Genomic DNA, 23212 nt, shown 5'->3' on the forward strand with positions numbered 1-23212 from the left:
AAGGCAAATCAGACAGAAGTGTGAAACTTGCTTTGCCGACGACACGAGCTTCGAACACGTTGTCTTACACAGGAACCTTGACGCCACCAAGCGGAATCGGAATACCTCTGGGAATACCTCCTCTACCTCCTGATCGACCTGGTCCTCAGTCGAATACCCACAAAACCTGCTCCGGCTGTGGCCAACTCAAGCCTAAGGAAGACTTTAAGCCCAAGCGAGGCAATAAGGAGACAGCTCAATGTATTGACTGCCGTGAAAGAGTTGGGTCACACATGTCCAAGAAGCGTCTGCTATACAGGGAGCATCGCGTCCATCGTCGTGGTGGCGAGGAAAACGTCTCAGACACCCGAATTGTCTCGGTTCCTCGGTCCGCAGGCAGGCCCTCATAGTGCCGTCGATCAACGTTTACCGATCACGTCTTCACAGCGTTCCCAGTCCTCCTTTGACGAATCGCCATGACCTGCAGCTCAATACTTCATCTGCGATGCCTGTGAGATACCGCGTGCCTCGGCACGTCGCATGCGAAACACCGATGGCAACTATTGCACCTCCGGTCAATATGGGACCGTGATTGACAATCAACTGGCGTGATGTATTCCTGGCAGACATGAGGTGGATCGACGTTCCTTCTTTCGGGATGATGGGGTGGAATCTCAACCATGCCATGGCTGTCACAATCAAGGGCTCTCTTTCAGCGCTTCACGTCTCTCAGTGGGCCGTGGTGGAGGTGGCGATAGCCGTGATCAGTCTCCTTCCAGTTCTACTGGTCGAGCGAGTCCTTCACAGCGTGTGGTTAATACCCAGATCGAGAATCTCCCAGGTACCTGACCCACCATTGGATCCTTATGATGCTGATAATCCTGCTCTCACAGACGCGGATTGGCAATGCATTCAAGATTTCCATCAAGCACTTGAGTCAGACAAGTTAGAGGAATGTCTTCGCTGCCGCGAGAAGTGGTTTGACATGAATTTAAACCTCGCAAGTGTCTGCGCTCGTTGCATTCGAGTTGATAGCATTCATCCCAAGAGGCGTGGGAAGGACACAGATCCATTCCTCTATAGCCATGATATCGAAATCGCCACCGACAGGTCGTATCGAGGAAAGCTTTCAACGAGATGGAGAGACGGCGACATGGTCCTGGTGGGACTTGCCTGGTCGCGAACCGGCCGGTGCTCGGACGGATTTGTTGGACACTCTTCAATCTACTATTATGCTCCCCTTATGGTCGTTGTATACACAACTTTATGAGGGGAAACAGAAAGCCGATTGAAAGAACAGAACCATATGGACGTGTTCCCGGTGTGGGATTCGGATCGGCGCGACCTCGATTATTCGCTGACGGCATCGAAGTCTATCCACCGTCGTCTGGTCGCCATAGACAAGGATAAGTTGTCGCTCGAACTTTGGATTCTCTTCCTCTTGTTTCGGTTGCCGAATCATAGAAGCGGATGAACAGAGGGGCACTACCCGTTCCTCGCGCAGGATACGCGTCCAGTCATCGGTCTTCCTCAATGGGCATCAGAAAGGCCCGAAACTGGAAACAAAGGATTATGATTCATACATACTCCATTGCTGGCGCTCGCACGCACCGGCACGAGAACAGGCTGATAATATTGCTCGTGTAGCAGCTCTACAAGCCGAGAATCAATCTTAGCAGCAATTCCGTGTCGCGATGGTAGATGGATACATTCCTTGCGTTGCAGCGTAGCGACCCTTCAAAAGGCCCGGTGGCGTATATGGATGTGCACAAGTGCGTATGGGATGAAAATCCAGAAAGGAAACAGGAAGGGGTTTCTCCTCGCTCGTCTCACGCCACAGCCAGTGCCGGTGAACCGCCGTCTGATCGCAGGTCCGATGAAGATGCCGACGAGTCTGAGACCAACCCTTTCAAACCCCCCACTTCCTTTCAGCCTCCGCGCCAAGGACCAACAGCGAGGCCACCGATCCGTGGGCGCGCGGTCGCGGCCCAAATTGTGCAGGACCGGGCTTTGATGGCCGACGCCCGACGCCCGACCGTCGAGTAGTTAGGAACGCGAAGGTCGTGAAGGCGAGGAAGCGCCTCTGAAACGCGGGAAATAATCACGACAGCATACGTTACGGGTCGGTATCCCACATCTGACCAAGTTGTTCCATATTGAAATGTGAATACCTCGCAGCCGAAGGACGTGATGGTGCGCGGTGCCTGCCGAGCTGGATCCAGGGTGACCGCGCTCAACTTCACTCCCAACATCTCCGCCCCAGTCTCCGTCCCACCTCGACGGTCCTATGTCTCCATAACACAGGTCGAAGCCGGGAGATCTGACGTTCCGGTGCGTTAAGGACGTGGGGGCTATAAATTGTGGCGTCGTTCTAAATTCTGCGCCACGTGGCTTGAGACGCTCTATGCCTATCAAGTGCTAGCGCGGATTCGTTGACTCCCCCCACTTCACCCCACTTCATCGCAGGCGGCGGTGAACCTCAAAATCACGGTTTTGTTCGTTAGACTTGACAGATTCGAGAATTGTTGTCGCCGCCTTTGTTTAATCTCGTCAAAGTCTCGCAGAGTCGAAGATTATGTCGTCGATACCTTGTGCCAACTGGCAAGCGCACCGTTCTGAGACATGCAGCGGGGTAGGGCAGCTAGCCTGCGGTGGCTGTCGCCTGGTTTCGGTAGGATGGCCACATTTCAGCAGGAAACATCTGGAAAGCGTCGCTGACTAGTGCTGATCAGTACTGCGCGAAGGACTGCCAAAAGGAGCATTGGGCTGAGCATAAAGTCCACTGTAAGAGCCCGCTGATGAAGTCCAGCTGGTTGCCCACATGGGAAACAGAAGGCCGTCCTCCCTCATTTGTGGGCGCCGGTCCCCCTGCGGTCTCATATGGTCGTCTGCAGAAATATTTTTGGGGCAACATGCCAGCACTCGATGTCTTAGCTCTGGACCGCAACGAGGGATGCTCCTATGATCGGGACTTGCATGTTCTGTTCGCAGGTGAGGCTGATCAATTGTATTTTACCACCAATAGAGCTGACCACTTTGTATCTATAGCTTCTGGAGACATCCGTAATGTGTTGAAGACTGTTGCTTGCCTGCCTGATGAGTATCGACAGTCTATCTCCTTGATTCTGAACGACCGGGATTTTGATATTGTCGCACGGAACTTGATTATGCTCCTTGCCGCGTTACAAATCGACAAAGACCCTAACGATATTGAAACCATCATCCATGTTTGGTACTCAGCGAAACTCCAGTCTTCTCGTCTACGTCAGCTACAATCTTCGATTCTTCCACTATTTCAAGAAGTTTGTGTAAAAATTAAGAGCAAACCGAACGGTACACTCCTAGGAAAGACTTGGACTTTCGGATCCAGATCTCTCCGCGTGACTTTATCGAAGGAGAAATGGATGCTCCTTCCCTCTTTTCTAGAGGTTCCTAACGGCTTATCTTGCAGCCTGGCCGATAAAATTCGAAATCTCACAACGCTTGCGCATGAGCGGAAAGACTACCGGGACCGGAATACCCTCCTGCAGAAACCTCCTCATCGCGTGTGCAAGCAGAGATTCCGCGAAGACGGAATTCTATTGTCCTTCGCTCAACCTCGCCAAGGATTCGACAGTCCTAATCCGTGAGGCAAGCTTTGAAACAACCCGTGACATTGGCCTAACGTGTCCCAGTACTTTCTCCCAAAATAAAGAGCAATGGCTAATGATGGACTCAGCAGACCCTTTTGATGGATGGGATCTACGTTCTGTCCTCCAAAGGTCCTATGGGTCCGCCACTAACGACATGTATGGCAAATTATTTAATCATCTAAGAGATCTTCTGTCCTCATTCGCAAGACAAGCTGCTTCGCGAAAGATGGCGTTCGAGCTCTTTAACGCGGACGTGAACGACCTGCCGAGACAACTTGGTAGTCGCCAGTTTGCGCGCATTGGGGTGATGGTCGAAAGAATGTGTTGCAGACACAGTGCTGATCAATTCTGCAGGTCTCTAATATTTCGGATCGCGGCTACCTCGGAGTAGGTCGCACACTCTACCTGCTCAGTCCATTCCTACAAAAGCGCATTCATAATTCCCACGCAACAATCATAACACTTTTCATGAATGCAGTAGCTGAAACGGCTCATTTCGACGCTCCAAATCGTGCGGAGATAGAATCTCTTGCACTGAAAGTGGCTAAGTATCTTCCAGCTACACGTCGGCTACGCTCGGCATATGACCCTGTTGTCATTCAACGGGCCGCGGCTCATGATCTCGTTCGCGACAATGACAAATATTTCCAACGGTCAGCGTATAAGTTCTCTGATACGGAAGCATGCTAACGATCTGCAGATATATGAGAGAAGAACACTTCCAGGAGATTGGATACCATTTGGGCTTGACAATGGAACGACCACACACAATCATCGAGGAGTGGCCCATGAGGCTCAAGTTGCCGCCGGACCAAGTCGGAGCGAACGAAGAGTTTGAGACACTGCTTGCCTCTTCCCACAGCGGAGCTGAGCGGTACGTGGAGTGGAAGTGGGCGTGATGTACTTGGCATGCAATTCCTCTGCATCTAGTACCTAGATGCTAGCACTACGTAGACGCAAACATACTTAAGCTGTTGATTCACGTGCTGCACTTTTACTACGTTGCACACTCCGATTCTAGTACGCCTTGAGGCCGGAATGGTATCCGCTGGAAAACACATAATAAAAACTCTCGCAAAGAAGCCGAGTTTGGTGCGAGCAGCCGGTAGCGTCGTCGCCATAGCCCAGCTCAGGGATCGGTTGTTGCTGGTGACCTTCTCGAACCTCGCCCGAGGGCAGTCGCGGACTCGACGACATTGGCTGCAACCACATCACGTTTGCTCCCGACCGTCCGTTTCGCGTCCGTTTTGCTACCAGTCGCAGGTGCTGCTGCGGCTCGCAACTTTGCCACATCTGTGGAAGACGCTGGAAGACTCGCGTCTGTCCTCAATGGAACGAAGACCACCTTTTGGCACGAGAGTTTGCAAGACATGTAGCTGCAGGTTTCATTCAATAGCCTACTTCACGAACGCAAGAGGGTCCCGTGGCACTACCTCGCCAGATCGTACGTTCAGAATCTCTCGACAATGCCATAGCGTCTATCCAAAGCGAAACGGAGACGATGTTAAGAATAGAGCAACACAACCCCGCTGCTGCAGTTGCCGCAGTCTTGAGGAGAGTTCTGGCTGCTGTGCGTGGCTGTCTGGACCGCGTCGGCCGCATGGACCATGTCGGACAATCAGCAGTTGGAATTGCGGCGAGTTCGAAGTACTTATATTCTGTGGTGGGTCCTTTGATCGGCGCTTCTTGGTTTCATGTCCCGGGACGCATATCTCTCGGGGCGTCACCCTTACCCCTCCCAACAACACTCGGAGATCTAGAAACTGAACAGACCGTTAGCGAGGCTTTTGCGGCCCATGAACCAAATCGAAGAGATCGCCGGGTATCACATTTTAGATTAGCGGGGAGACTCACGACACTGGCTTTGGCAGGCTTCATTGGCCGACCAAAACATAGTGTAACAATACCCCGCTGGTGGCGGTGAGGACACCCAACCATTGTTGGCATGCCAGCTACCCGGTAACGACCAGATCAACGGCCACGGACGGGAGCAGTTTGAACTCTTTAGATCAGATATCGCATAAACAACAGGAACATACCGCTACTCGGGGATAAGGGCATCAAGTCATACCACACGTTAAGTCCCGTCTATTGATGAGACATGGACATCGGCTTTTCTGATAACCCGTGGCGGAGCCTGGACAGAGTGGCATTCTGCGAAAACGCCATTTTGCTAGAAGTCAAGAGCCAATCCCAGGGTAAGGCTCACATCACGCGCTCGAAGGATATTGTCATGGCTAGGCCCTGGAGAGATGAGCAGTCTCTTCGTAACTTCCTCAACGACGCGGCGCTCGTAGCGGCCGGACCCGGTGGCAAGGACAATGTTGTCGCGACTTGTCTCGAGTGGGAGACGACCCACAAGTTATGCCTTCGTGTGGCCCGGAATGAAGGATTCGACGAGAAGGCTTGTAATCAGCTTCAGCATCACGAGTCGCTGGAGGGGCTGATCCGCCCATCCCAATAAGCTCTCGCCTCGTGGCACCATGGATCACATGAGAGAGAAAGACATCGTTCGCCCGGTTGGGCCGCTTTCGCTCTCGCCGAGACAATTTCGATTCCCCCAAGCACACACGACGTCTACCACTATGCCGAACCAGTGACTTATCGACGGACGACTAAGATTAGTTGTTTAGGCAGGTGTACTGAAAGACACCTGACTTCGTTTTAATGTTCGATTGCTTTCGGGGTTAAGGAAAGTCTGCTGCCGCGCGACCGACCGCTAACAATGCCTGCAACTCCTAGAGGAACGCCAAATGGGTAACGTCGAAAGTCGGACATTTTTGCGATTCCCATTGCTGTTTCCCGAAATCTTACTGGTGCACTAAAACCTAACCGGTGAACAGGGAGGGGCTGTCATATGTCATATCCCAAGGGGTCCGGAGTCCGCATTTCTGGGCCGCCTCCTGCAGTCCTCTGTGGCCGACCTATCGTCCGACCCCGCGGCGACAGGGAGCTCATCGAGGACTCACAATTACAGTATCGTGAACTTCATGTACTCCCGAGAAACCACACCTAATCCGCTTTTTCCATTCATGCACTACTAAGTGTAGCCACACTCGGGCTCCAACTCCTTTGTCCAATAGTGGTCTCGAGGCGCCGGGCCAGAGTTACGAGTCCCCTAGAGGCTAAGCGGACTCACTTCACGTGCCCGATCGAATTTTGAAGCCCCTTTCACCAGGTTGGGCACAACGAGATCTCAACTCTAGAATGGCGAGTCGCGTGCTTGAGGCATTCATGCGGATTTGAACATGTGAGTGACTATTGGCTAAACGGCCGCACGGACGTCCAAAGAGTATGTCCGCACGGGCTATGTGGACAATATGGGCCGCGTGATCTGTCTCCTTAAGGGGCGGGGATACCATTCATTCAGTCATAAAGCCCCGGGTCGCATACTGCAGGAGGCTTCGAGGGCAACTCGTCTATTTACTGGTTCACGCGACAAGTGCCTGTGACTGGGTGGCGGACCCAGAGTGTCCGTTACTGCAGGTGATCACTTTCGGATCGCCCTCCATTCTACGGGCTCCCCAATGAGCTTTCGTCACATTCACGCTGCAGACTCGCTATCACAAGCTGATCGTCAATTGGATGCTGACCTGAACTGTCAGACTTTTCAAGCCAACACTTGATCGAGAGGAGATGTCATGCCTAATCCTGGCATCTATTGGAGCTGTACCCTTGGAACTGGTTGTTGGCGGAGTAAAGTTCTTTGTTCTTTGTCAATTACTTCGGATACAACGGCCCGAGCACGGCCCTATTCATCGTGCTACTGAAGACTTCTTGCTGGCGGATGTATTGCTCTGTTGATCTCCACCGGAAGCACCGCCACCAGCATGGAAGGTGGTTGTGTTGACGTTGGACGGTCACCTGCGCTCTGAGCACGCGCGGTAAACCCACGAGAAGACATATCACCTCCTACTTTCGCCGAATGCAAGATCAGTGTGATCGCCATGGCTATGTCAGAGAAATTGGGCCAGAGACTTGAGAGCGTGGTTAAGCTGGACGATTGAAGAATGCGCCCTAACGACAGACAATTTGACGTGCAGGGAGACCCTTTTGCACATGCTCAAAATCTCCCCGGTCGAAATTTGGGGCGCCGTAACATGGATCGTTCGCGGGGACCATGTAACCCTGCATGCTGAATTGGGACTTGATCCGCTGACAGTCCATTCATTGGGATTTTCCACAAATAAAAGCGAGTACACATAGATGTCTATGGTTTCTACTTCACGCTTCGACGCACGGCGCACCTTTCCCAGAACATACACCTGGAGTCGCACAGTCATGCCTTAATTACAGGAACCCACCTGCTCCCAAATGGAGAAACAAAACCGCACATTCTAAAGGTCGGACAGCTATGGCAAGCAAAGACAGTGGCTTGCCTCATCCCCTTCCAGAGCAACAATTTCTTAGATCGCTGGAGCCCACTGCTTCCGCTTCTGAAGACGTGGGAGTAGCCGACCCAGTTATTACCAGCTGCGAGTTGATTGCGTCTTACAACTGGCTGGACAATGCTTCGCGGACCATTGTGGTGCCCGGTATATAAGCCTCCTCGCCCGCTACAATTCCACTGACTCTTGTGATGCCAGGAGCACCGCCAAAATGGCTGCCACCGGCCACTCTCCAACGATTGAGGGAAGATAGTGGCCAGTACTACCGCGACCCCAACGCCGCTCGATATCCACGATGGCCTCTCGCACCGGCGGTGCAAAGCATCTACGCCCTAGATCTAAACTTTCCCAGTCGCGAGATCGATATCTTTTGCTGTGCCAGTATCTGGGGAAGCCTGCTTGCCTCAGTTCGCGGTGAAGATAGGACGTTCCGATTTGGGATGCACCGGATTGCAAACACCGTCTTCCTGGTCCGCAAGCCGAATCATCCACAAGAGCTTATCGAGAACGTGCGCGGATATGGACATACTTTTCCCGAAGCTTACACCGTGTGGCCAGCAATCGTCAAGGGTTCTGCCTCTCACCAGCGCATCATCAGATACCAGTTTGGGGAACTTCATTGCCTCCTTCGATTCGAGGGCGACGGCTACTTGGAAGATCAAGTGCCAGAAGATGTCAAGAGGTTGCTGAATAACAAGCCAACGGGTTCAGGTGCAAGCGTAGACGACCAGTTGGGGCGAATGAACATGGCGGAAAGGAAGGGTACAGAGCACCTGGATGACGATCTCGTAGTGCGTCTGGCTGGAACACCCGTGCCGCAAAGGGCCATCTTCGACTTGAAGACACGATCATCTGGGAGTGCGCATACTGTGGAGTCCGAGAATTTCCTGAGTCGCCTATGGACGAACCAGACTCCCAACTTCATTCTAGCTCGTCATCGACGGGGCGTGTTCCACGACATCGACATCGACATCGTGGACGCCCAAGACCGCGTCCAGAGGTGGGAAAGGGATAATTGCCAATCGATGAGGCTCCTTCACACGCTTCTCAAGACACTCGTGTCCATATCGCCAGAGGAAAAATGGTCGCGGCTGGAAATTCGGCGAACAGGGCACGGAAACATGGAACTATGGTCCGAAACTAACGAGTGGGCTGCCTTGCCGCAAGAGATGCAGAAAATGTGGGCCAGAGCGAGATGAGAAAAGAAGGGACCACATGTAAAGCTACAGTACAGCACCTCATCTTTTGCAACGACAATTTGGGGGTCTGGGTTGTACAGTAGTCCACAGACAAGAACTTTTCGGAAGTGAAAACCTCGCGCCGCAGTTGGCTCCCCAAAACCAGCTTGCGACGTGTCATCCTAGAATTGGCCTGCAGATACGACGCCACCTCGAGCACCGTTCCCTGCTTGATTGGTCTGGGTGACGTCGTCAATATTGCGTTGCAGCCCAATCTCGTTCGCGACGAGCCGTTCGAACCCCTGAACAAGCCGACCACCGAATTCGACCGCTTCATCTGCGTCCCGTAAAGGGACACCTGACGAGGACTGGCGATCGCCACCGTGCACAAGCCAGCCACCAATGTCGCTAATTGGTCGAGTCGAGATGCAGTGATAATGACAAGGCCGTGTGGGGCCTTCAGGGGTGTATGGTTGGCTGCGTTTGTCCAGTACATATGCCGCAGAACGAAAATGGAGTGTCCCCGGCCAGGCGGCATGTGATGTCCGTTCCACGAGACTGATGGAGAGTTCGCTCAGCCGCCCCTGCCAGCCATGATCACTGGGTGCGCCAGCCTCACTACCGTGGATTTTGCTCTCATCAAAACAGCATCTTCTGACCTTCTGTCTGTTCCGCCTTAAGCGAGAGGCACGGTCCAGCATCATGCGCAATTGGGGCCGTGGAAAATCTTTCCAAGACGCTGGGGGAAGATTTGGGAGAGTGAATAATCTTTACAAAGGCACGGAACGAGGATGGGGCAAGCACCAAACACCCCGCGGATTGTGTCGAGAGTTCCAAAGGACCGGTCTGTGCAGATTCGGGGCAAGGTGCAAATTCTCTCATGATCGCTCTGCGGAAGAGAGTGGCGAGCGTCCCCAACAAGCGCGACCACCAAGGGTCGAAGAGACCGACGAACAACGGCGGGCCAAGGATGACTACCACTCCTGGAGAAGGCTCCTCAAGACGCCCCCACGATCAGACGACACATGGACGATGCAACAGTTATGGGACGAGGCGCTTGCAATACTAACTGGGGATGAACAAGAATGGAAGCAGACGCTCCCGAGGGACCTGGATAACGAAGACTACTACGGTCGCGAGCACATCCGGACGCTGCTAAACAGGCGAACCAGTTCTGGGGACCACGGCGGATTTGTTCGACTCGTCCAACCTTTCCTCCTCGTCGTCACGCATTCGGCTCTCCTAGATTGCCTCTCCGTGGATACATTTGTAGGGGCTCTGTATAACTTTATCGGTGGCCCGAATGGCAATCGGGCAATACCTTTCTTCCAGCATCTGTGCGAGGCCGTGGTCCATACACACCTTGATGGTATGTCCGCGGCCAGGGCCTCACCACTGGAAACAACGCTCATCGCCGCATCGACCGCCCTCCGCGAGCTCGTCAGAAGAGAGCCACGGGTCAGATTCAACGATGACCTTCCGGTTCTACTCGACTCTCTGGAAGGTGCCGTGCGGTTCATCGCTGAAGACGCGCGTTCACAAGTTTCCCCAATTGTACTTGGCCACATGAGCGAGGTAGGAGCAGTGGTCTCTCGTGCCAAAGGTTTATTGGTCCAGGAGGGCGAACAGCAAGAAGCGCTGCCTACCGGGACAGCAACATCGAGGTATCCCCATACCTTGGTCATGCCTCGAGATCGCCACGACAACGACAAGGCGGACATGACCAAAATCAAGATCTTCCCGACCCGCGCGGAGATTCTGAGCGACGAGCCTGAGTTTTTGCCGTCCACCGACCCGGACGTGGCCCATTTCCTCGACGACCAAGCTGAGCGTCACCTAGACACGCACTTCCGCCTGCTTCGGTATGACACGTTTGGTGAATTGAAAGACCTGCTCGGTGGTCTCATGCAGGCCGTGGAGGACGACCCCACCAACCCAAAGCTGAATCTTGGTGATTTCCGAGCTCACCAATACGCCGACGCGTACATCAACTACGTGTCCTTTGATAGTCGCCGAGGGCTCGAACTGGACCTGTCATTTACGATGCCCACCGCCGCACGCAAGAAATCCAGCTCCGAAAGACGGAAATGGTGGGAAGAATCGAGACGGCTTGTCGAAGGCGTCCTCCTCTCCTTCATTGCATGTCAGCAGGGCGAGGTTCAACATTTGTTCTTCACCGTGACTCGAAAACACACAGACACTGGTAAGGGTCATCATCTCGCCATGAAAGACCATCAAGGCACGATTACCGCCAAGCTAGCGAGTCACGATCAGAGGGATGTCGAATCGGCACTGCGCCTGAGCTGCTACAAGGCACGCGGGCGACTGATCGAGTTTCCCGGCATCCTGCCCGCCACCTTCACTCCCATACTTGAAAATTTGCAGGACATGCAGCGGCTGAGCCGACTGCCATTCCGCCGATGGATTCTGCCTGACAGGATGAGTGACCTGCAAGAAACAACCATGATCAGCATTCCCCCACCGCTGTACGCCCGAAAACCCGGTTTCATCTATTCCTTGAACTCTCTTCTCACGCCCGGCCGTCTCGATGACGGGGCCATCTCTATCGACCCAGCTTCGTCCGCAAACGATTCAACAATCGTCGATCAAATGGAAGCTCGGACAAGTTTGGATCGTGGCCAGTGTCGCGCGTTGCTTGTGGCACTGACCCAGGAGTTCGCGTTTATTCAGGGCCCGCCCGGCACTGGGAAGTCGTACTTGGGCATTCAGCTGATGAAAGTCCTCATGCAATGCAAGCAAACCGCCGATTTAGGACCCGTGGTTGTCGTGTGAGTCGCTGTTCCTTGCATTCAGTACCCCGCTAACGACGAACCAGCTGTTATACGAACCACGCTTTGGATCAGTTCTTGGAACATTTACTCATGATCGGTGTGAACAAAATTGTCCGGATCGGAGGCCAGAGCCAGTCGAGCCTGCTGGAAGACCACAACCTTCGGAAGGTATCTCAAACCGAGGCGAAGACCAGGTCGGAAAGGGGTCTCCTTGCCAAGCACTATGATGCACTGGACCTTGAGGAAACCCGCATCAAAGCCGACCTTGGCAGAATACATGGTGTACGGAAGCGAGGGAACTGGTCCCATTTCCGACACCATCTTGAGCGAAAGTATCCACGTATCTGCGCCCAGTTTCGGCAGATTGATGAGGACGGATTCCAGGCCGTCCGCCCTCATCCCTTCGAGCGGTGGGCGCCACCTGGAAAGTCGTTCACGCGACCAGGAACCATGAACGAGGCTAATTTCCTGGTCGGAGACCAGCAGCTAGATGCCGTCCTTCAGAAGGCTCAAACCAACGTTTACTCGTTGCTACCACAAGAAAGACGTATGCTGGTGGAATTCTGGAGTCAGGAGATTCATGACGACGCACTAGACGATCTCTTCGAAAAAGTGAAGAGGACCGATTTCACGCAACGGCAGTTGACCAATATCTATGATGAGGTCGACCGACGGGTTTTGCAACAGGCCGATGTCATTAGCATCACGACGACGGGCCTCGCCAAACGGATTTCGACCCTGAAGCGCGTAAAATGCAAGGTCGTCGTGTGTGAAGAAGCGGGGGAGGTCATGGAAGCGCACATGATTTCTGCGTTGCTTCCCACCATCGAACATTTCATCCAAATTGGCGACCATGAGCAGTTGCGCCCGCAGATCAATAATTTCGTCGCCTTGTCACTGGAGAGCAGGCAGGGTGCGTTGTATCAATTAGACCGCAGTCAATTTGAGCGACTCTCGGTCGGCCAGCCGGGGAGGCCCAGGATGCCGGTCGCTCAGCTCAATGTCCAGCGGCGGATGCGGCCAGAGATCGCATCACTGGTTCGGGAAACTCTTTACCCCGGCTTATCGGACCACGCGAGCACCGCCGGTCTCCCGGACGTTGTTGGCATGCGAAAGAATCTCTTTTGGCTTGACCACAATCATTTGGAGGAGGGCCAACACTCCGAAACGCACCATAAATCACATTCGAACGTGTGGGAAGTGGAGATGGTGCATGCGCTAGTCCGCCATGTCGTCCGTCAGGGAGTGTACGACAGCAGCGACGTCGCCGTCTTGACCCCGTACACCGGGCAACTTCAAAAGCTCCGTTCCGCCTTGCGAGCCGATTTCGAGATCGTTCTCAGTGACCGGGACCAAGATGCGCTAGAGAAAGACGGATTCGGCCTAGGAGCCACCGGTCCGGGAGAGACCGGCAGGGACGACCAGTCCGGTCAGCAGAGGAAGGCGCCTTTGGAGAAGAAGAAGCTCAGCGAACTCCTCCGGGTCGCGACCGTCGATAACTTCCAGGGTGAAGAAGCCAAGGTTATCATCGTGTCCCTGGTGAGGAGCAATAACGCGAATAAGGTGGGCTTTCTCAGGACGACGAATCGGATCAACGTTCTCCTCAGTCGCGCGCAGCATGGTATGTATCTCATTGGCAACGTGGATACTTATTCGAACGTCCCCATGTGGGCCAAAGTCATTGACCTGCTCCGGGCCTCGGACTCCGTCGATACCTCCTTGGGCCTTTGCTGCCCTCGGCATCCAGATACGCCCATCCAAGTTTCGGAGCCCGAGGATTTTCCCAGGCTGAGTCCGGAAGGGGGATGTCGGTTGGCCTGCCCCTGGCGTCTGGGCAACTGCGGTCACATGTGTCAGGCCAGATGCCATTCAGAAAGCATGCACAGTGTGTTTTCATGTCCACAACCGTGTCAACGCCGCCACGAACCGTGCCAGCATGCATGTCAGAAACAAACTTGCGGGGAGGATTGTGGAAAGTGTCAGGTCCGATTGCAGGACGTCCAGCTGCCCTGCGGCCACTTGAAAGACGACGTCTTATGCCACCTCGCACAAAACACTGCGACCATCTATTGCAAGAGTCTCGTACCTAAGAAAGCCCCTGGGTGCGATCACACCCTGGAAGTGGCCTGCTCGCTGGACGTGGCGTCGGATCGTTTCCGATGCACCACGGCTTGCGCCACCATCCTTACTTGCGGCCACCCCTGTCCCGGTACTTGTGGGGAATGCAACACTTGGACCGGACCGGGCGAACGTGTTGTTTCTCATAAAAAGTGTGAGAAAGTCTGCGGGAGGCCGTTTGGGACTTGTAATCACACGTGTCGCAAACGCTGTCACGATGGCAATGATTGTGGTCCCTGCCTGTCTTTTTGCGAGGTCCGCTGTCAACACTCCCAGTGTACGCGGCGATGCGGGGAAGCGTGTGCTCCATGTGTCGAAAGGTGTACGTGGTCTTGTGAGCACCAGGGGGGATGCACCATGCCCTGTTCAGCTCCCTGCAACAGATTACCATGCGACCAGCGCTGCTCCAGAGAACTCCCCTGCGGTCACCAATGCCCGGGAGTGTGCGGCGAGACTTGCCCCAAGGATTACTGCCACCGGTGTGGCACGAAGGAAGGCGCCCGAGTGGATCTCCTCGAGATGACAACGTACGCCGAAGTGGATGTGAACAAAACACCGATCGTCGTTCTCGGATGCGGCCACTTCTTCACCACAGAAACCCTTGATGGCCTGGTAGGGATGTGTGATGTCTACGTCACCGACCAGGCCGGCCGATACGCAGGGCTTGCAGATATATCCGGCGCTCTGGCCAGCAGGATTCCGAAGTGCCCCGATTGTCAACGTCCGGTGAGACAGTATGTCACGCAGCGGTACAACCGCTTGATCAACCGGGCGGTTATCGACGAAATGTCCAAGCGGTTCCTCGTCAATGGGAAGATGGAGCTGAGCGGACTCGAACGCCAGGTCGATGAATTGGAAAAAGAATTCAAGAACACTCTTTTGGAGATGATCCGCGCCATCACTGAGCGCGATCGAGCGAGGCAGGTGGAAAAGGTTGCCCAACAGGTCCAAACTCGATACGAATCATCTCGTCGGCTGGGAAAAGAGATCAGCGCCTTCCTCAGAAAGGTCGCCGATCATCATCAGCCCGCCCACAAACTCCACCAGGCAATAGTCCACGCCGTCGCCACCAGGGTGGACAATTCGAAATCTCCCGATGAGGCAATGGCATCCCTAAGTATCGCGGACACAACCGACCCAGTGGCTCCGGTCGAGCGCGACCGCCGCATTACGCTTGGTGGGCGAATGGTGGAGACCAAGGCCGAATGCATCGTCCTCGAAGACAAGTTCCACATTGCGTCCGCGGCCAAGTCCGCCGCAGCCTCGTGGTCCGCCGACACGAGCGCCCCTGCAATAAAATGGGCCATGGCCGGCGGCTCTCCCGAGAAGCTTACCAAGCCTTTCCTCCAGATCTGCGCGACGCTCATCAGAGATTGCAACACTGAGAGTCTTCCCAAGCTTGCGGTCGAAGCTTCGCTGTACTTTGCGAGAATTGTGCAGCTGTATCGGTCCTCTGGGTTGTCTGGCTGCAATGACGACGGGAAAGCCACACGCTACGCGAACGAGGCAAGAGAGTTACTAGGAAAGGCTGTCGAGCTCTGCGACCAGCCGTTCCAGAACGCCGAGCAGCTGAAAACGGCGGCCGAGGAGAGTATCAAGTTGCTAGGAAGGGAATGGTACGAACCCGTCACTTCCGCCGAGCTCGCCTCCATCAAGCAGGCGATGGTAGGCGGGTCGAAGGGAATGGCAACGCACTCGGGCCATTGGTATAATTGCATCAACGGACATCCGGTACGTATCCTTGGTTTTTTCTTCCCGTCTGCAGTGGTAGTCCACGCCGCCTTTCAGCCCCAGATCGGCTTGGGTCGACGCGGGGACTATGCACCATTCTCCGCTTTCAGCCGCCGACACTGATCTTGGTCCAGTTTGCTATCGGCGAATGTGGGATGCCCATGGAGCATGCTCGTTGCCCAGAATGCGGAGCACCCATTGGAGGATCGAATCATCAAGCTGTTACGGGCGTCACTCGTGCTACGGAAATGGAGGGGTGACGAGGTTGTTTGTGCAGCAGCATTGTGCTTGCGAACTGACCAACCAGAATGACTCCCGGCAAATGTCCAGTCCTCGATGCCGCAGCCTCCAGGTATTCCTGCGGCTTACCGTTCTGGAAGAAGCCGTAGAGACCCAGTACTCTCATTTCGGGAAACAAACAGGGGCCATGGCTTCGTAGCAATGGTACCCCGGAAGGGCTGTGAGAAAATGCATTCCTGCTGCACTTACAATCTCCAAGGTGTGTCGGGCCCGGAAGGCTCCCTTGGGACCAGCACGTCCGGATCTGCGCTATGCCACCAATCCCTTTTTCAGCTCACTACCCGACTTGACGATACACACAATGAGCGCGGGCTTGTGGCGATTTGCGCGAAGTGTAGGCGACCGATAGTCTCTCGCCGCGAGTCGCGCCACCGAAACCCACCCCAGCATTGCGGCCCGAGGACTTGTGTGCTTTGCGCCGTGTGCGATCGAAGAGACCCGATTAAGTGCTCTGGCCCGGCCTTCCAAGTTTTTTGCTCTTCATCTTGCACCCTAGGCCCTTCCCCGCGATGGATCCCCGGGCAAATCACTGGGCAATTAACACGCCACCCTATGGTCGCAATCCCACCTGCTCAGAACAGACAGAGAGAAGAATTACAGTACGAACCGATAACAGCAATGACGGACGACCCGTTCTATACCTGTCCAGCCTGGGGAAAGTTCTCCTGTTTCCCGGACACGAGTGGCACTCATCTTGAGAATCCTGTTTGTGACTGTCCAAGTTTTCATTTAAGCCGCGACTACAGGTTGCCGGAGAAAAAGACGAACAAGTCATTCCGCGGGCGTTGCACTTTACTTGTGCCGTTGGAGGGTGTGATTATTTTGATTATATGCGAGAGATGGCAGCGGAAAAATAGTGGCATTACGTGGAGGCACATTGCAGAGGCAAAGGATGGTTGAGGCAGGCTTACAAGGCATGTTTGCTCCTCAAGTGAGTACGCTCTACGCAGCGGTTGGGATTACAATCCTTGCTCGTGCAATGAATAACTCGCCATGCCGCATGTTTTCGCGTGGCGCATTTTCAGCTACGTCCCCTCTATGACCATAAGTACCACACTGTGTCACTGTCCACACTCAACGTTCGACGTAGTCGCGAACCTATGCTCCGAGTTTCCCCACTCTCTTTCAAAACACACGTGAGTTGCCATCTCACCACTATGTCACAACATCGGCGTCGTGCACCTCCACACACTATCCACCGCCTGCTCCAGCGCTGTTACACAGACTACAGACTCCGAACCCCACTTCCTATCCTATGGAACCATTCCACAATATTATCATTGGCCTGTCGCGGTCGTGTCATCTTGCACTTGGGCGGTCTGGTCTGGCAGCAAACAGTGTCGCTTGCCACTAAACCCAGATCCAACATGTGAAGCTACCTACGAATAGCAGAAACGATAATGACGGTGACAATGTCCTTTACAGGCTCCAACTTTCAAGGGCCCTCACCCTCTTGTCTAGCCCTCGTTCAACCCCCCTACAGAAGTCTGGTGAGTCTGCGACGGCCGGACCTTTGTGAACTACAACAATGAGACTATGGTGAATGAGAAGGACGGGTTTCCGCGCTCGCCGTTTATCGATAAGAGTCCTGCATGGACTTTCAGTCCTCAAGACGTGACGTCATCGCTGCGGGTTGAATCTCTCCGCGAAACGTAGAATGAGTTGCGAAGAGAGTTACTATGGCGAAAAATAACTGACAAGGTATCACAGAAATATTCAAATGTTCAACATTGATGGCCGAAGATATGATAGTGGGTTTCGTTGAGCTTAGGCTAAGCTAGCTCTATCATATCTGGGTCAAAAGTATGGAGTGCACCGTGTGTGGCCGATGGGCAGATGCAAAAAGCGTCAACATTCATCCAGCAACCGCTTAGCAAGTTCAGTGCTTCACAATCACATTATCCTTGGCCGCCGCTGATGTCCACCTCACCGCTCGTGTCCGCAGGCGTGTCTCCCCCCACAGCATCCTCAGCATCGTCAACATAGCCGACCATAGATTTGTACCAGGGAAGATACTCCCTCATCGCCCACTGCATGACCTTAGTGATGCAAATCAGTGCACTTACCAGCTGGGCATCTTGCTTCAGCTGCCAGTCTGCGAGCGCGTATATGACCATTTCCTCAGACGCTTCCATCAACGCAATGTAGAGCTTGAGCTGGTCATCTTCCCACAGCCACAATGGTTGGGCGGCCGGGCGCGTCCAGTTGGTCTGCAGATGCCAATCACGTATTTCTTGAAGCTTCTTGAACCCAGCCGCAGTCCAGACGGCCAACTGTGATTCTCCATCCCTTGGGCTATTTTGCCGTTTCACCTCGACGTGAGAGAACAAAACGCGGTTCCAAAGTCTATCATGGTTTGATTGAGTGAAGGAGCGAGTGTTGTATTTGCTGAGTGTCTTGACGACTTTACGTTTGTCAGGGAGTTTATAACATATCGTGTAGTCGACTCTTTTTTTCTGGCCCCGACTGCCCTCATCTGTCGGAAGTAGTGCCGGAGGCGAGATGTCGATAGCTTTGCTGCACAATAATTAGCGACACGTCCTTGCATAGCAGTGAGAGAAAACCAACACGTTCGCGACCTCCACCCGCGCAGAAATGTCTAATCTGCCTGCCGCTGATTCCAGCATCTTATAGACTAGCTTATCACACCACTCGTCCTCAGTCACGTTCTCCTCCTTGCAATGCTTAATGTTCCCATCCCACTCTTCGATAACCTGGGCGAGATCATCGAAGACATCGAGATCCTCGTCATCAGAGAACGGGGCAAAGAGGGCAGGCTGATACGGTCTGAGACGAGAACGTAGAAAACCCTGTGCTTGTGAGCATGTACGCTGATTCCATACGAGTAATAGAAGAACTCACCTCGAGTGATTTTGGGAGACGGCTGCGTGCACTATGGACTGCCTGCATAAGAGATCTGAAACACGGTATTGTCTTTTCGAACTCTGCTTGCCGAGGCACCAGATCCTCCTCTTGTTGGAAAGAGATGCTAGGATTCATGAAAAGGAGCTCATGCTTCCCTTTGGGGGGGCTTAAACTGCGACTTCGAGATACAGTGGTAGAACTGAGCGTATCTTCGCTAGCGGTGCGCTGAAGACTCTGGGTGGGTGTGAGTAGGGGGATCTCGACTCGTGTTCGCTTAGCCGTAGGCGTTTTGTCTCCCATAGCTGCCAATTTACGCTTGAGATGCGCAGAAGGCGAGGTCGGGGTTGCTGGGGGAGGACAGGACTGCGCGGGGTCGATGCTATCGGAGCCAATTTCGATATTGTCGAGCCAGTCGGTAATTCGATCGTCTTTAGGAAGCGGCTGTACCATGTCTTGAGAATTAGGTTGCACGTCAACAGATGCGAGAGGAACGTGGTGGGTGCTCGTTCGTAAAAGCAAGGGAGTTTAGTATGGCAACTGCGAACCCAAAGAAACACAAATGCAGGTGTGCGTCAGACGCGAGTGGTGTCGCCGGGGGAACCGCGCCAGGAGCGCGTGTGCCAATGGAAAGTTCGCCCACTATTAGCCGAATCCTCCCGCAGAGGATATTTGTATGCAGCGATCTTGATTCAGGTACGGCGACTACCGTGTGTCAATTTTCAGTCGATCTCTTCCAACAAACTGTTGAAGCTGCGTTCAGATAGCACCAACGTCTCTCGTTCAAGGAAGGCGTCTCAGCGCAGGGGTGCCGCGGAGGGGGCAAGAGTCATTGGCCACCCAGAGAGCAGGAATCGTGCACAAGAAAATATGTTCAGGACAATGGGATCCGTTTTCGACCCACGGGCGTTGTGGCGTTGGTCCGACTCTGGCTGGCCGCAAGGCATCAATGATAATTTTAGTGTCCCCAGGTAAAGGTAACTTATATTACACAATGGTGTGTGCCTGAATTGTGGTTAAGTCATAGCGCTATGGTCACGTGACACTTCTTCGCGCTTCAGCGGCCTTTCATACGGTTGCACACAGATAGTTTTCATACAGTACAATCAATCATATGATTGTTCGGTCAGTACGACATCTACCACCTCCCCCAACTTTGAGTCAAAACATCAGCTTCTGTAGCCCCTCGTTCCGGAAAAGGGCATGATCTAATTTTATTCCTTCCTACATTCAATCTACACAAGGGCCCTATTTTCGACAAAGTAGCCGAAAGCGCGGAAGAATCACTTCCGATTGTGAGAGCAGGACTAATACCTATCGGGCCAAATCTAGCGATTGAGATGTATCCCCTATCGCGCAGCGAGAGCGCCCCTAGCGACGATCAACCGGGAGCAACGTTGATTGAATCTCCGGTGCCAGATCGTTGTGAACGCTGCGGGGACTCGGCGGGGTCGAGGGAATAGTGGTATTTGAGGGCCGTGCTTCCACAACACAGATCGACCGGCCTCAAGTTTCACTCTCTCCCAGCACACCTGAGCTACGAACTAGAGAGTCATTGGGCGTTGGCTGTATCGTAAAAGAGAGGGGCCGGAGCTAGATACCCCATTTTTCCTCAAAAGACATCAAGTACTCGAAGGCTTATAGCCACGCTTCTGAATCTTTTAGATCAGCCGCAGGTGGGCGGTCTGAGGGTTTCCGAGCGAGCATACTCTCCAGCAACCTGGAGAGTACTCCAGGACGCTTACGTAATTTCGTCTGGATTATCTCCCATTCATCCAGCCCGACACCATTCTTCCATGTACATTCCTCCTGGAAGAAAAGCTGGAATCCGGTGAGACCCATCCCCCACACATCAACTTGCTTGGTGTATGTAGAACCCTTATTCTTACCGGCATTGATTGCTAAAACTTCTGGAGCCAAGTATGCAATAGTTCCAACCTTATAATCATCTAACGTTTCAGAGAAAGTCGCACTCCCGTAGTCGATAATGATAGCGTAGGGCGGGTCATATGAGACCATCATGAGGTTGGTCGGTTTGAGGTCTCGATGCATGATACCATTTGAATGAAGGTGGGCGGGACCACGGAGGACTTACCGCATGGCGCTCTGACGGATAGAGTAAGGTTTTGCGGACATGGTGAGTTCAATGAATGTTTCCCTCGCAAGCGGGGAGGAAACCAGATACACGTCGCCTATTCTTCCGTCTCCTATCCATGTTGCTTCCCCACCGGAGTACATATCGGTGATCAAATGGCAGATGATGCGCATTGTGGAACATGGCAACTCTATTCCTGCTGCTGTCATGCGTTAGGACACGACGCTGGGAGTGACAAAGCAATGAACGGCGTGGCGCGCCCGCCATCACGTCCCCAATGAGGCTGATCTGGCACGTAAAGGAGGACAGGGAGATGGAACGTTACCGCTTCGAGAAATGGATGTTTCAGGCCGAGGGTGACGAGGACTGCATGCAAAGCATCCGCGCCGCTTTCGAGTATTACCGCGCCCAGAATTGCCTCCGCCGTGGTCGCCATCGTTCTGTCAGAGACGGATGGCGTGCCCTGATTCAGGATGACGCAGTCCTGCAGACCACGTGCGTAGCCGACCCCGCTGAGGTTTCTGTTCCCCAGCAGCGCTTGCTCAACCTGAGTCCATTGACCTTGGGCAGGGATCAGCCGAGCCACGGGTGAGGATGTGGATATTTCCGACCTTTGTTTCGGCCACTATCAAACCATCTTCGACACAAGGCCGCCTTGGCAGCAGCATCCCCAAAGACGACCAGCCTGTCGTTCTTGATGATGGAGCGGAAACCACTATGCCAGCAAATCATATGGCCGGAAGCTTGTAGAGCTTGAAGATACAACCTCCCGGCACTTGATAGTCTTTCGCCGGCTATGTCTTTGCGGATTCTCGTGTTAGTAATCTTACCGTAGCAGTCCAGCTTGAAGGCGATTCTTCAAGTGTTCAGCGTCCTATCCTCGGCGGCTGAAGCGCGGCTACTCTCTCCGGCACGAGTTGGAATGTAGGGGTCGAAAATGACGGTAGAAAGGTGATGGGGTGTTCGTTAGCGAGTGTTTTCAAGTCGTCCTGTTGCTAACGCAAACCGTATTGTTGCCCGGACTGCTGTCATGTCGAGAGTCCAGGACTTGTCTTCTATCCGTGTCTTTCCTCCTAGGTAGAAAGATATATTGCTTCTGTGTGTCGCTGTAACTTGGAGCATCTCGGTTCGGAATGCCGTCCATTTAGTACATGGGAAGAGAAAATGCTCGACCGTCTCTCGTGCGTGCCCGCATGCGCATTGGTCCGTCGGAGCTGCATTGATCCGGTGAAGATAGCTGTTCAGTCTTGCCATGCCCGTCCTCAGTTGAGCCAGTACCCAGCTTCATCTTTCCGGCAATTCACGAAAATTTAACGACCCATGTTTGCATCCCCTATAGGCCAATTGTGGCAAACTCACCTTTTGCTTCAGCCAATGATATTGTTGTCGGGATTTTTCAAAAAATACCGCTCATACATCCTCTGATGTCCATTCAGTACGGTGGATTTCAAGCTTCACAAAAGCGGCGATGTACAAGGCGCGGCTCCTCGGGCGTGTTGAGTCCCAGAAAGCTGACGTTGCAGGCGTTGTCGCTTAGCCAGGATACGGCTGGATGCGGAGGCTTCGACTTCCAGGGAGGGTCAAAGCGGCGGTCGCCAGTCCCCTTGGTCGCCAGTAGATCATCCCGTGACGACTACTCCACTGAATGTTAGAGTACACCTGGAAGTTGCCGTAACGTGGCGGATCAGCGCCACCATTGACTCATGTTGTCCTTCATCACTGCTAGGACATTATTGTCGAGAAATGCGGGTCGTCGTGGAGAGGAGAAATTACCATATGCGGGATGAAAGGCCAGTGGGTAGAACGAACGAGAGATCACGGGGTTCCTCGATGCTCCCGGGCAACAAGATTGCGATTGGCGAGGAGACATCGCGCGGGTGGACTGTCGTCGGAAGTGTCTACGCAGTTGAGATCTACGGCGATGGCGTAGGAAATTAAGCTAATGTTTTGAACCGTATATTTCCCCTCCAATTCACTTTGCAGCTGAGCGAGACCGGTAGGGTAGAAGTCGGCAGGTATGGCCCTTTCCGAATGACGACCGTCGTCCTGTTCACCCGTCTCCTCGACAGCGGGATCTTCGTGCCTTGGGTCAGGAGGCGAGTCGAGCCGCGATTCGGGCTGGCTGGAGTGCGGGCGA

At 53.7% G+C, this 23212-nt stretch overlaps 7 protein-coding genes across 8 annotated transcripts; 5 read left to right on the forward strand and 2 right to left on the reverse strand.

The window, feature by feature from the left end:
• On the forward strand, positions 1-2012 carry PV07_12551 (uncharacterized protein). The gene has a single exon (XM_016400086.1). The coding sequence runs from the start codon at positions 608-610 to the stop codon at positions 1247-1249; it is 642 nt and encodes a 213-aa protein (XP_016242261.1). The 5' UTR covers positions 1-607; the 3' UTR covers positions 1250-2012.
• A 475-nt stretch (positions 2013-2487) lies between these two features.
• Positions 2488-4584, forward strand: PV07_12552. Of its 2 annotated transcripts, XM_016400087.1 has the most exons (6): positions 2488-2650; positions 2712-2970; positions 3028-3604; positions 3654-3915; positions 3966-4264; positions 4312-4584. In XM_016400087.1, exons 1-6 carry the CDS (start codon positions 2555-2557, stop codon positions 4508-4510), a joined length of 1692 nt encoding a protein of 563 aa, XP_016242262.1. In that variant the 5' UTR covers positions 2488-2554; the 3' UTR covers positions 4511-4584. The 2 variants fall into 2 exon arrangements, with proteins under 2 accessions (XP_016242262.1, XP_016242263.1); XM_016400088.1 differs by having other exon boundaries at positions 3654-4264.
• A 369-nt stretch (positions 4585-4953) lies between these two features.
• Positions 4954-5612, reverse strand: PV07_12553 (uncharacterized protein). The gene is made up of 2 exons (XM_016400089.1): positions 5466-5612; positions 4954-5374 (listed from the first exon to the last, which is right to left on the reverse strand). The coding sequence occupies exons 1-2, from the start codon at positions 5556-5558 to the stop codon at positions 5090-5092; spliced, it is 378 nt and encodes a 125-aa protein (XP_016242264.1). The 5' UTR covers positions 5559-5612; the 3' UTR covers positions 4954-5089.
• A 100-nt stretch (positions 5613-5712) lies between these two features.
• Positions 5713-6075, forward strand: PV07_12554 (uncharacterized protein; the record flags this gene model as incomplete). The annotated part of the gene is made up of 1 exon (XM_016400090.1): positions 5713-6075. One exon carries the CDS (start codon positions 5713-5715, stop codon positions 6073-6075), a length of 363 nt encoding a protein of 120 aa, XP_016242265.1.
• A 1496-nt stretch (positions 6076-7571) lies between these two features.
• Positions 7572-9336, forward strand: PV07_12555 (uncharacterized protein). The gene is made up of 2 exons (XM_016400091.1): positions 7572-8146; positions 8198-9336. Exons 1-2 carry the CDS (start codon positions 7966-7968, stop codon positions 9196-9198), a joined length of 1182 nt encoding a protein of 393 aa, XP_016242266.1. The 5' UTR covers positions 7572-7965; the 3' UTR covers positions 9199-9336.
• Positions 9337-9762: 426 nt separating this feature from the next.
• On the forward strand, positions 9763-17177 carry PV07_12556 (uncharacterized protein). Its single transcript, XM_016400092.1, has 3 exons — positions 9763-11966; positions 12014-15818; positions 15953-17177. Exons 1-3 carry the CDS (start codon positions 9880-9882, stop codon positions 16076-16078), a joined length of 6018 nt encoding a protein of 2005 aa, XP_016242267.1. The 5' UTR covers positions 9763-9879; the 3' UTR covers positions 16079-17177.
• Positions 17178-17776: 599 nt separating this feature from the next.
• On the reverse strand, positions 17777-19852 carry PV07_12557 (uncharacterized protein). Its single transcript, XM_016400093.1, has 3 exons — positions 18981-19852; positions 18687-18928; positions 17777-18635 (listed from the first exon to the last, which is right to left on the reverse strand). The coding sequence occupies exons 1-3, from the start codon at positions 19431-19433 to the stop codon at positions 18017-18019; spliced, it is 1314 nt and encodes a 437-aa protein (XP_016242268.1). The 5' UTR covers positions 19434-19852; the 3' UTR covers positions 17777-18016.
• Between the last annotated feature and the right edge of the window lie 3360 nt (positions 19853-23212).

Source organism: Cladophialophora immunda (genome assembly GCF_000835495.1).
Source record: "Cladophialophora immunda strain CBS 83496 unplaced genomic scaffold supercont1.14, whole genome shotgun sequence".
NCBI lineage: Eukaryota > Fungi > Ascomycota > Eurotiomycetes > Chaetothyriales > Herpotrichiellaceae > Cladophialophora > Cladophialophora immunda.

Excerpts from the sequence above, each read along its gene's own strand:
- PV07_12555 (XM_016400091.1), top strand. The coding sequence starts at position 7,966 with ATGGCAAGCAAAGACAGTGGCTTGCCTCATCCCCTTCCAGAGCAACAA. Across the intron at positions 8,147-8,197 it reads GCGGACCATTGTGGTGCCCG|GAGCACCGCCAAAATGGCTG; the intron begins GTATATAAGCCT and ends TTGTGATGCCAG.
- PV07_12557 (XM_016400093.1), bottom strand. The coding sequence starts at position 19,433 with ATGGTACAGCCGCTTCCTAAAGACGATCGAATTACCGACTGGCTCGAC. Across the intron at positions 18,929-18,980 it reads GTCTCCCAAAATCACTCGAG|GGTTTTCTACGTTCTCGTCT; the intron begins GTGAGTTCTTCT and ends TCACAAGCACAG. Across the intron at positions 18,636-18,686 it reads CGGGTGGAGGTCGCGAACGT|CAAAGCTATCGACATCTCGC; the intron begins GTTGGTTTTCTC and ends ATTATTGTGCAG.
- PV07_12552 (XM_016400087.1), top strand. The coding sequence starts at position 2,555 with ATGTCGTCGATACCTTGTGCCAACTGGCAAGCGCACCGTTCTGAGACA. Across the intron at positions 2,651-2,711 it reads GTGGCTGTCGCCTGGTTTCG|TACTGCGCGAAGGACTGCCA; the intron begins GTAGGATGGCCA and ends AGTGCTGATCAG. Across the intron at positions 2,971-3,027 it reads CTTGCATGTTCTGTTCGCAG|CTTCTGGAGACATCCGTAAT; the intron begins GTGAGGCTGATC and ends TTGTATCTATAG.
- PV07_12551 (XM_016400086.1), top strand. The coding sequence starts at position 608 with ATGAGGTGGATCGACGTTCCTTCTTTCGGGATGATGGGGTGGAATCTC.
- PV07_12553 (XM_016400089.1), bottom strand. The coding sequence starts at position 5,558 with ATGCCAACAATGGTTGGGTGTCCTCACCGCCACCAGCGGGGTATTGTT. Across the intron at positions 5,375-5,465 it reads AGCCTGCCAAAGCCAGTGTC|TTTCTAGATCTCCGAGTGTT; the intron begins GTGAGTCTCCCC and ends CGGTCTGTTCAG.
- PV07_12556 (XM_016400092.1), top strand. The coding sequence starts at position 9,880 with ATGCGCAATTGGGGCCGTGGAAAATCTTTCCAAGACGCTGGGGGAAGA. Across the intron at positions 11,967-12,013 it reads TTAGGACCCGTGGTTGTCGT|CTGTTATACGAACCACGCTT; the intron begins GTGAGTCGCTGT and ends ACGACGAACCAG. Across the intron at positions 15,819-15,952 it reads ATTGCATCAACGGACATCCG|TTTGCTATCGGCGAATGTGG; the intron begins GTACGTATCCTT and ends ATCTTGGTCCAG.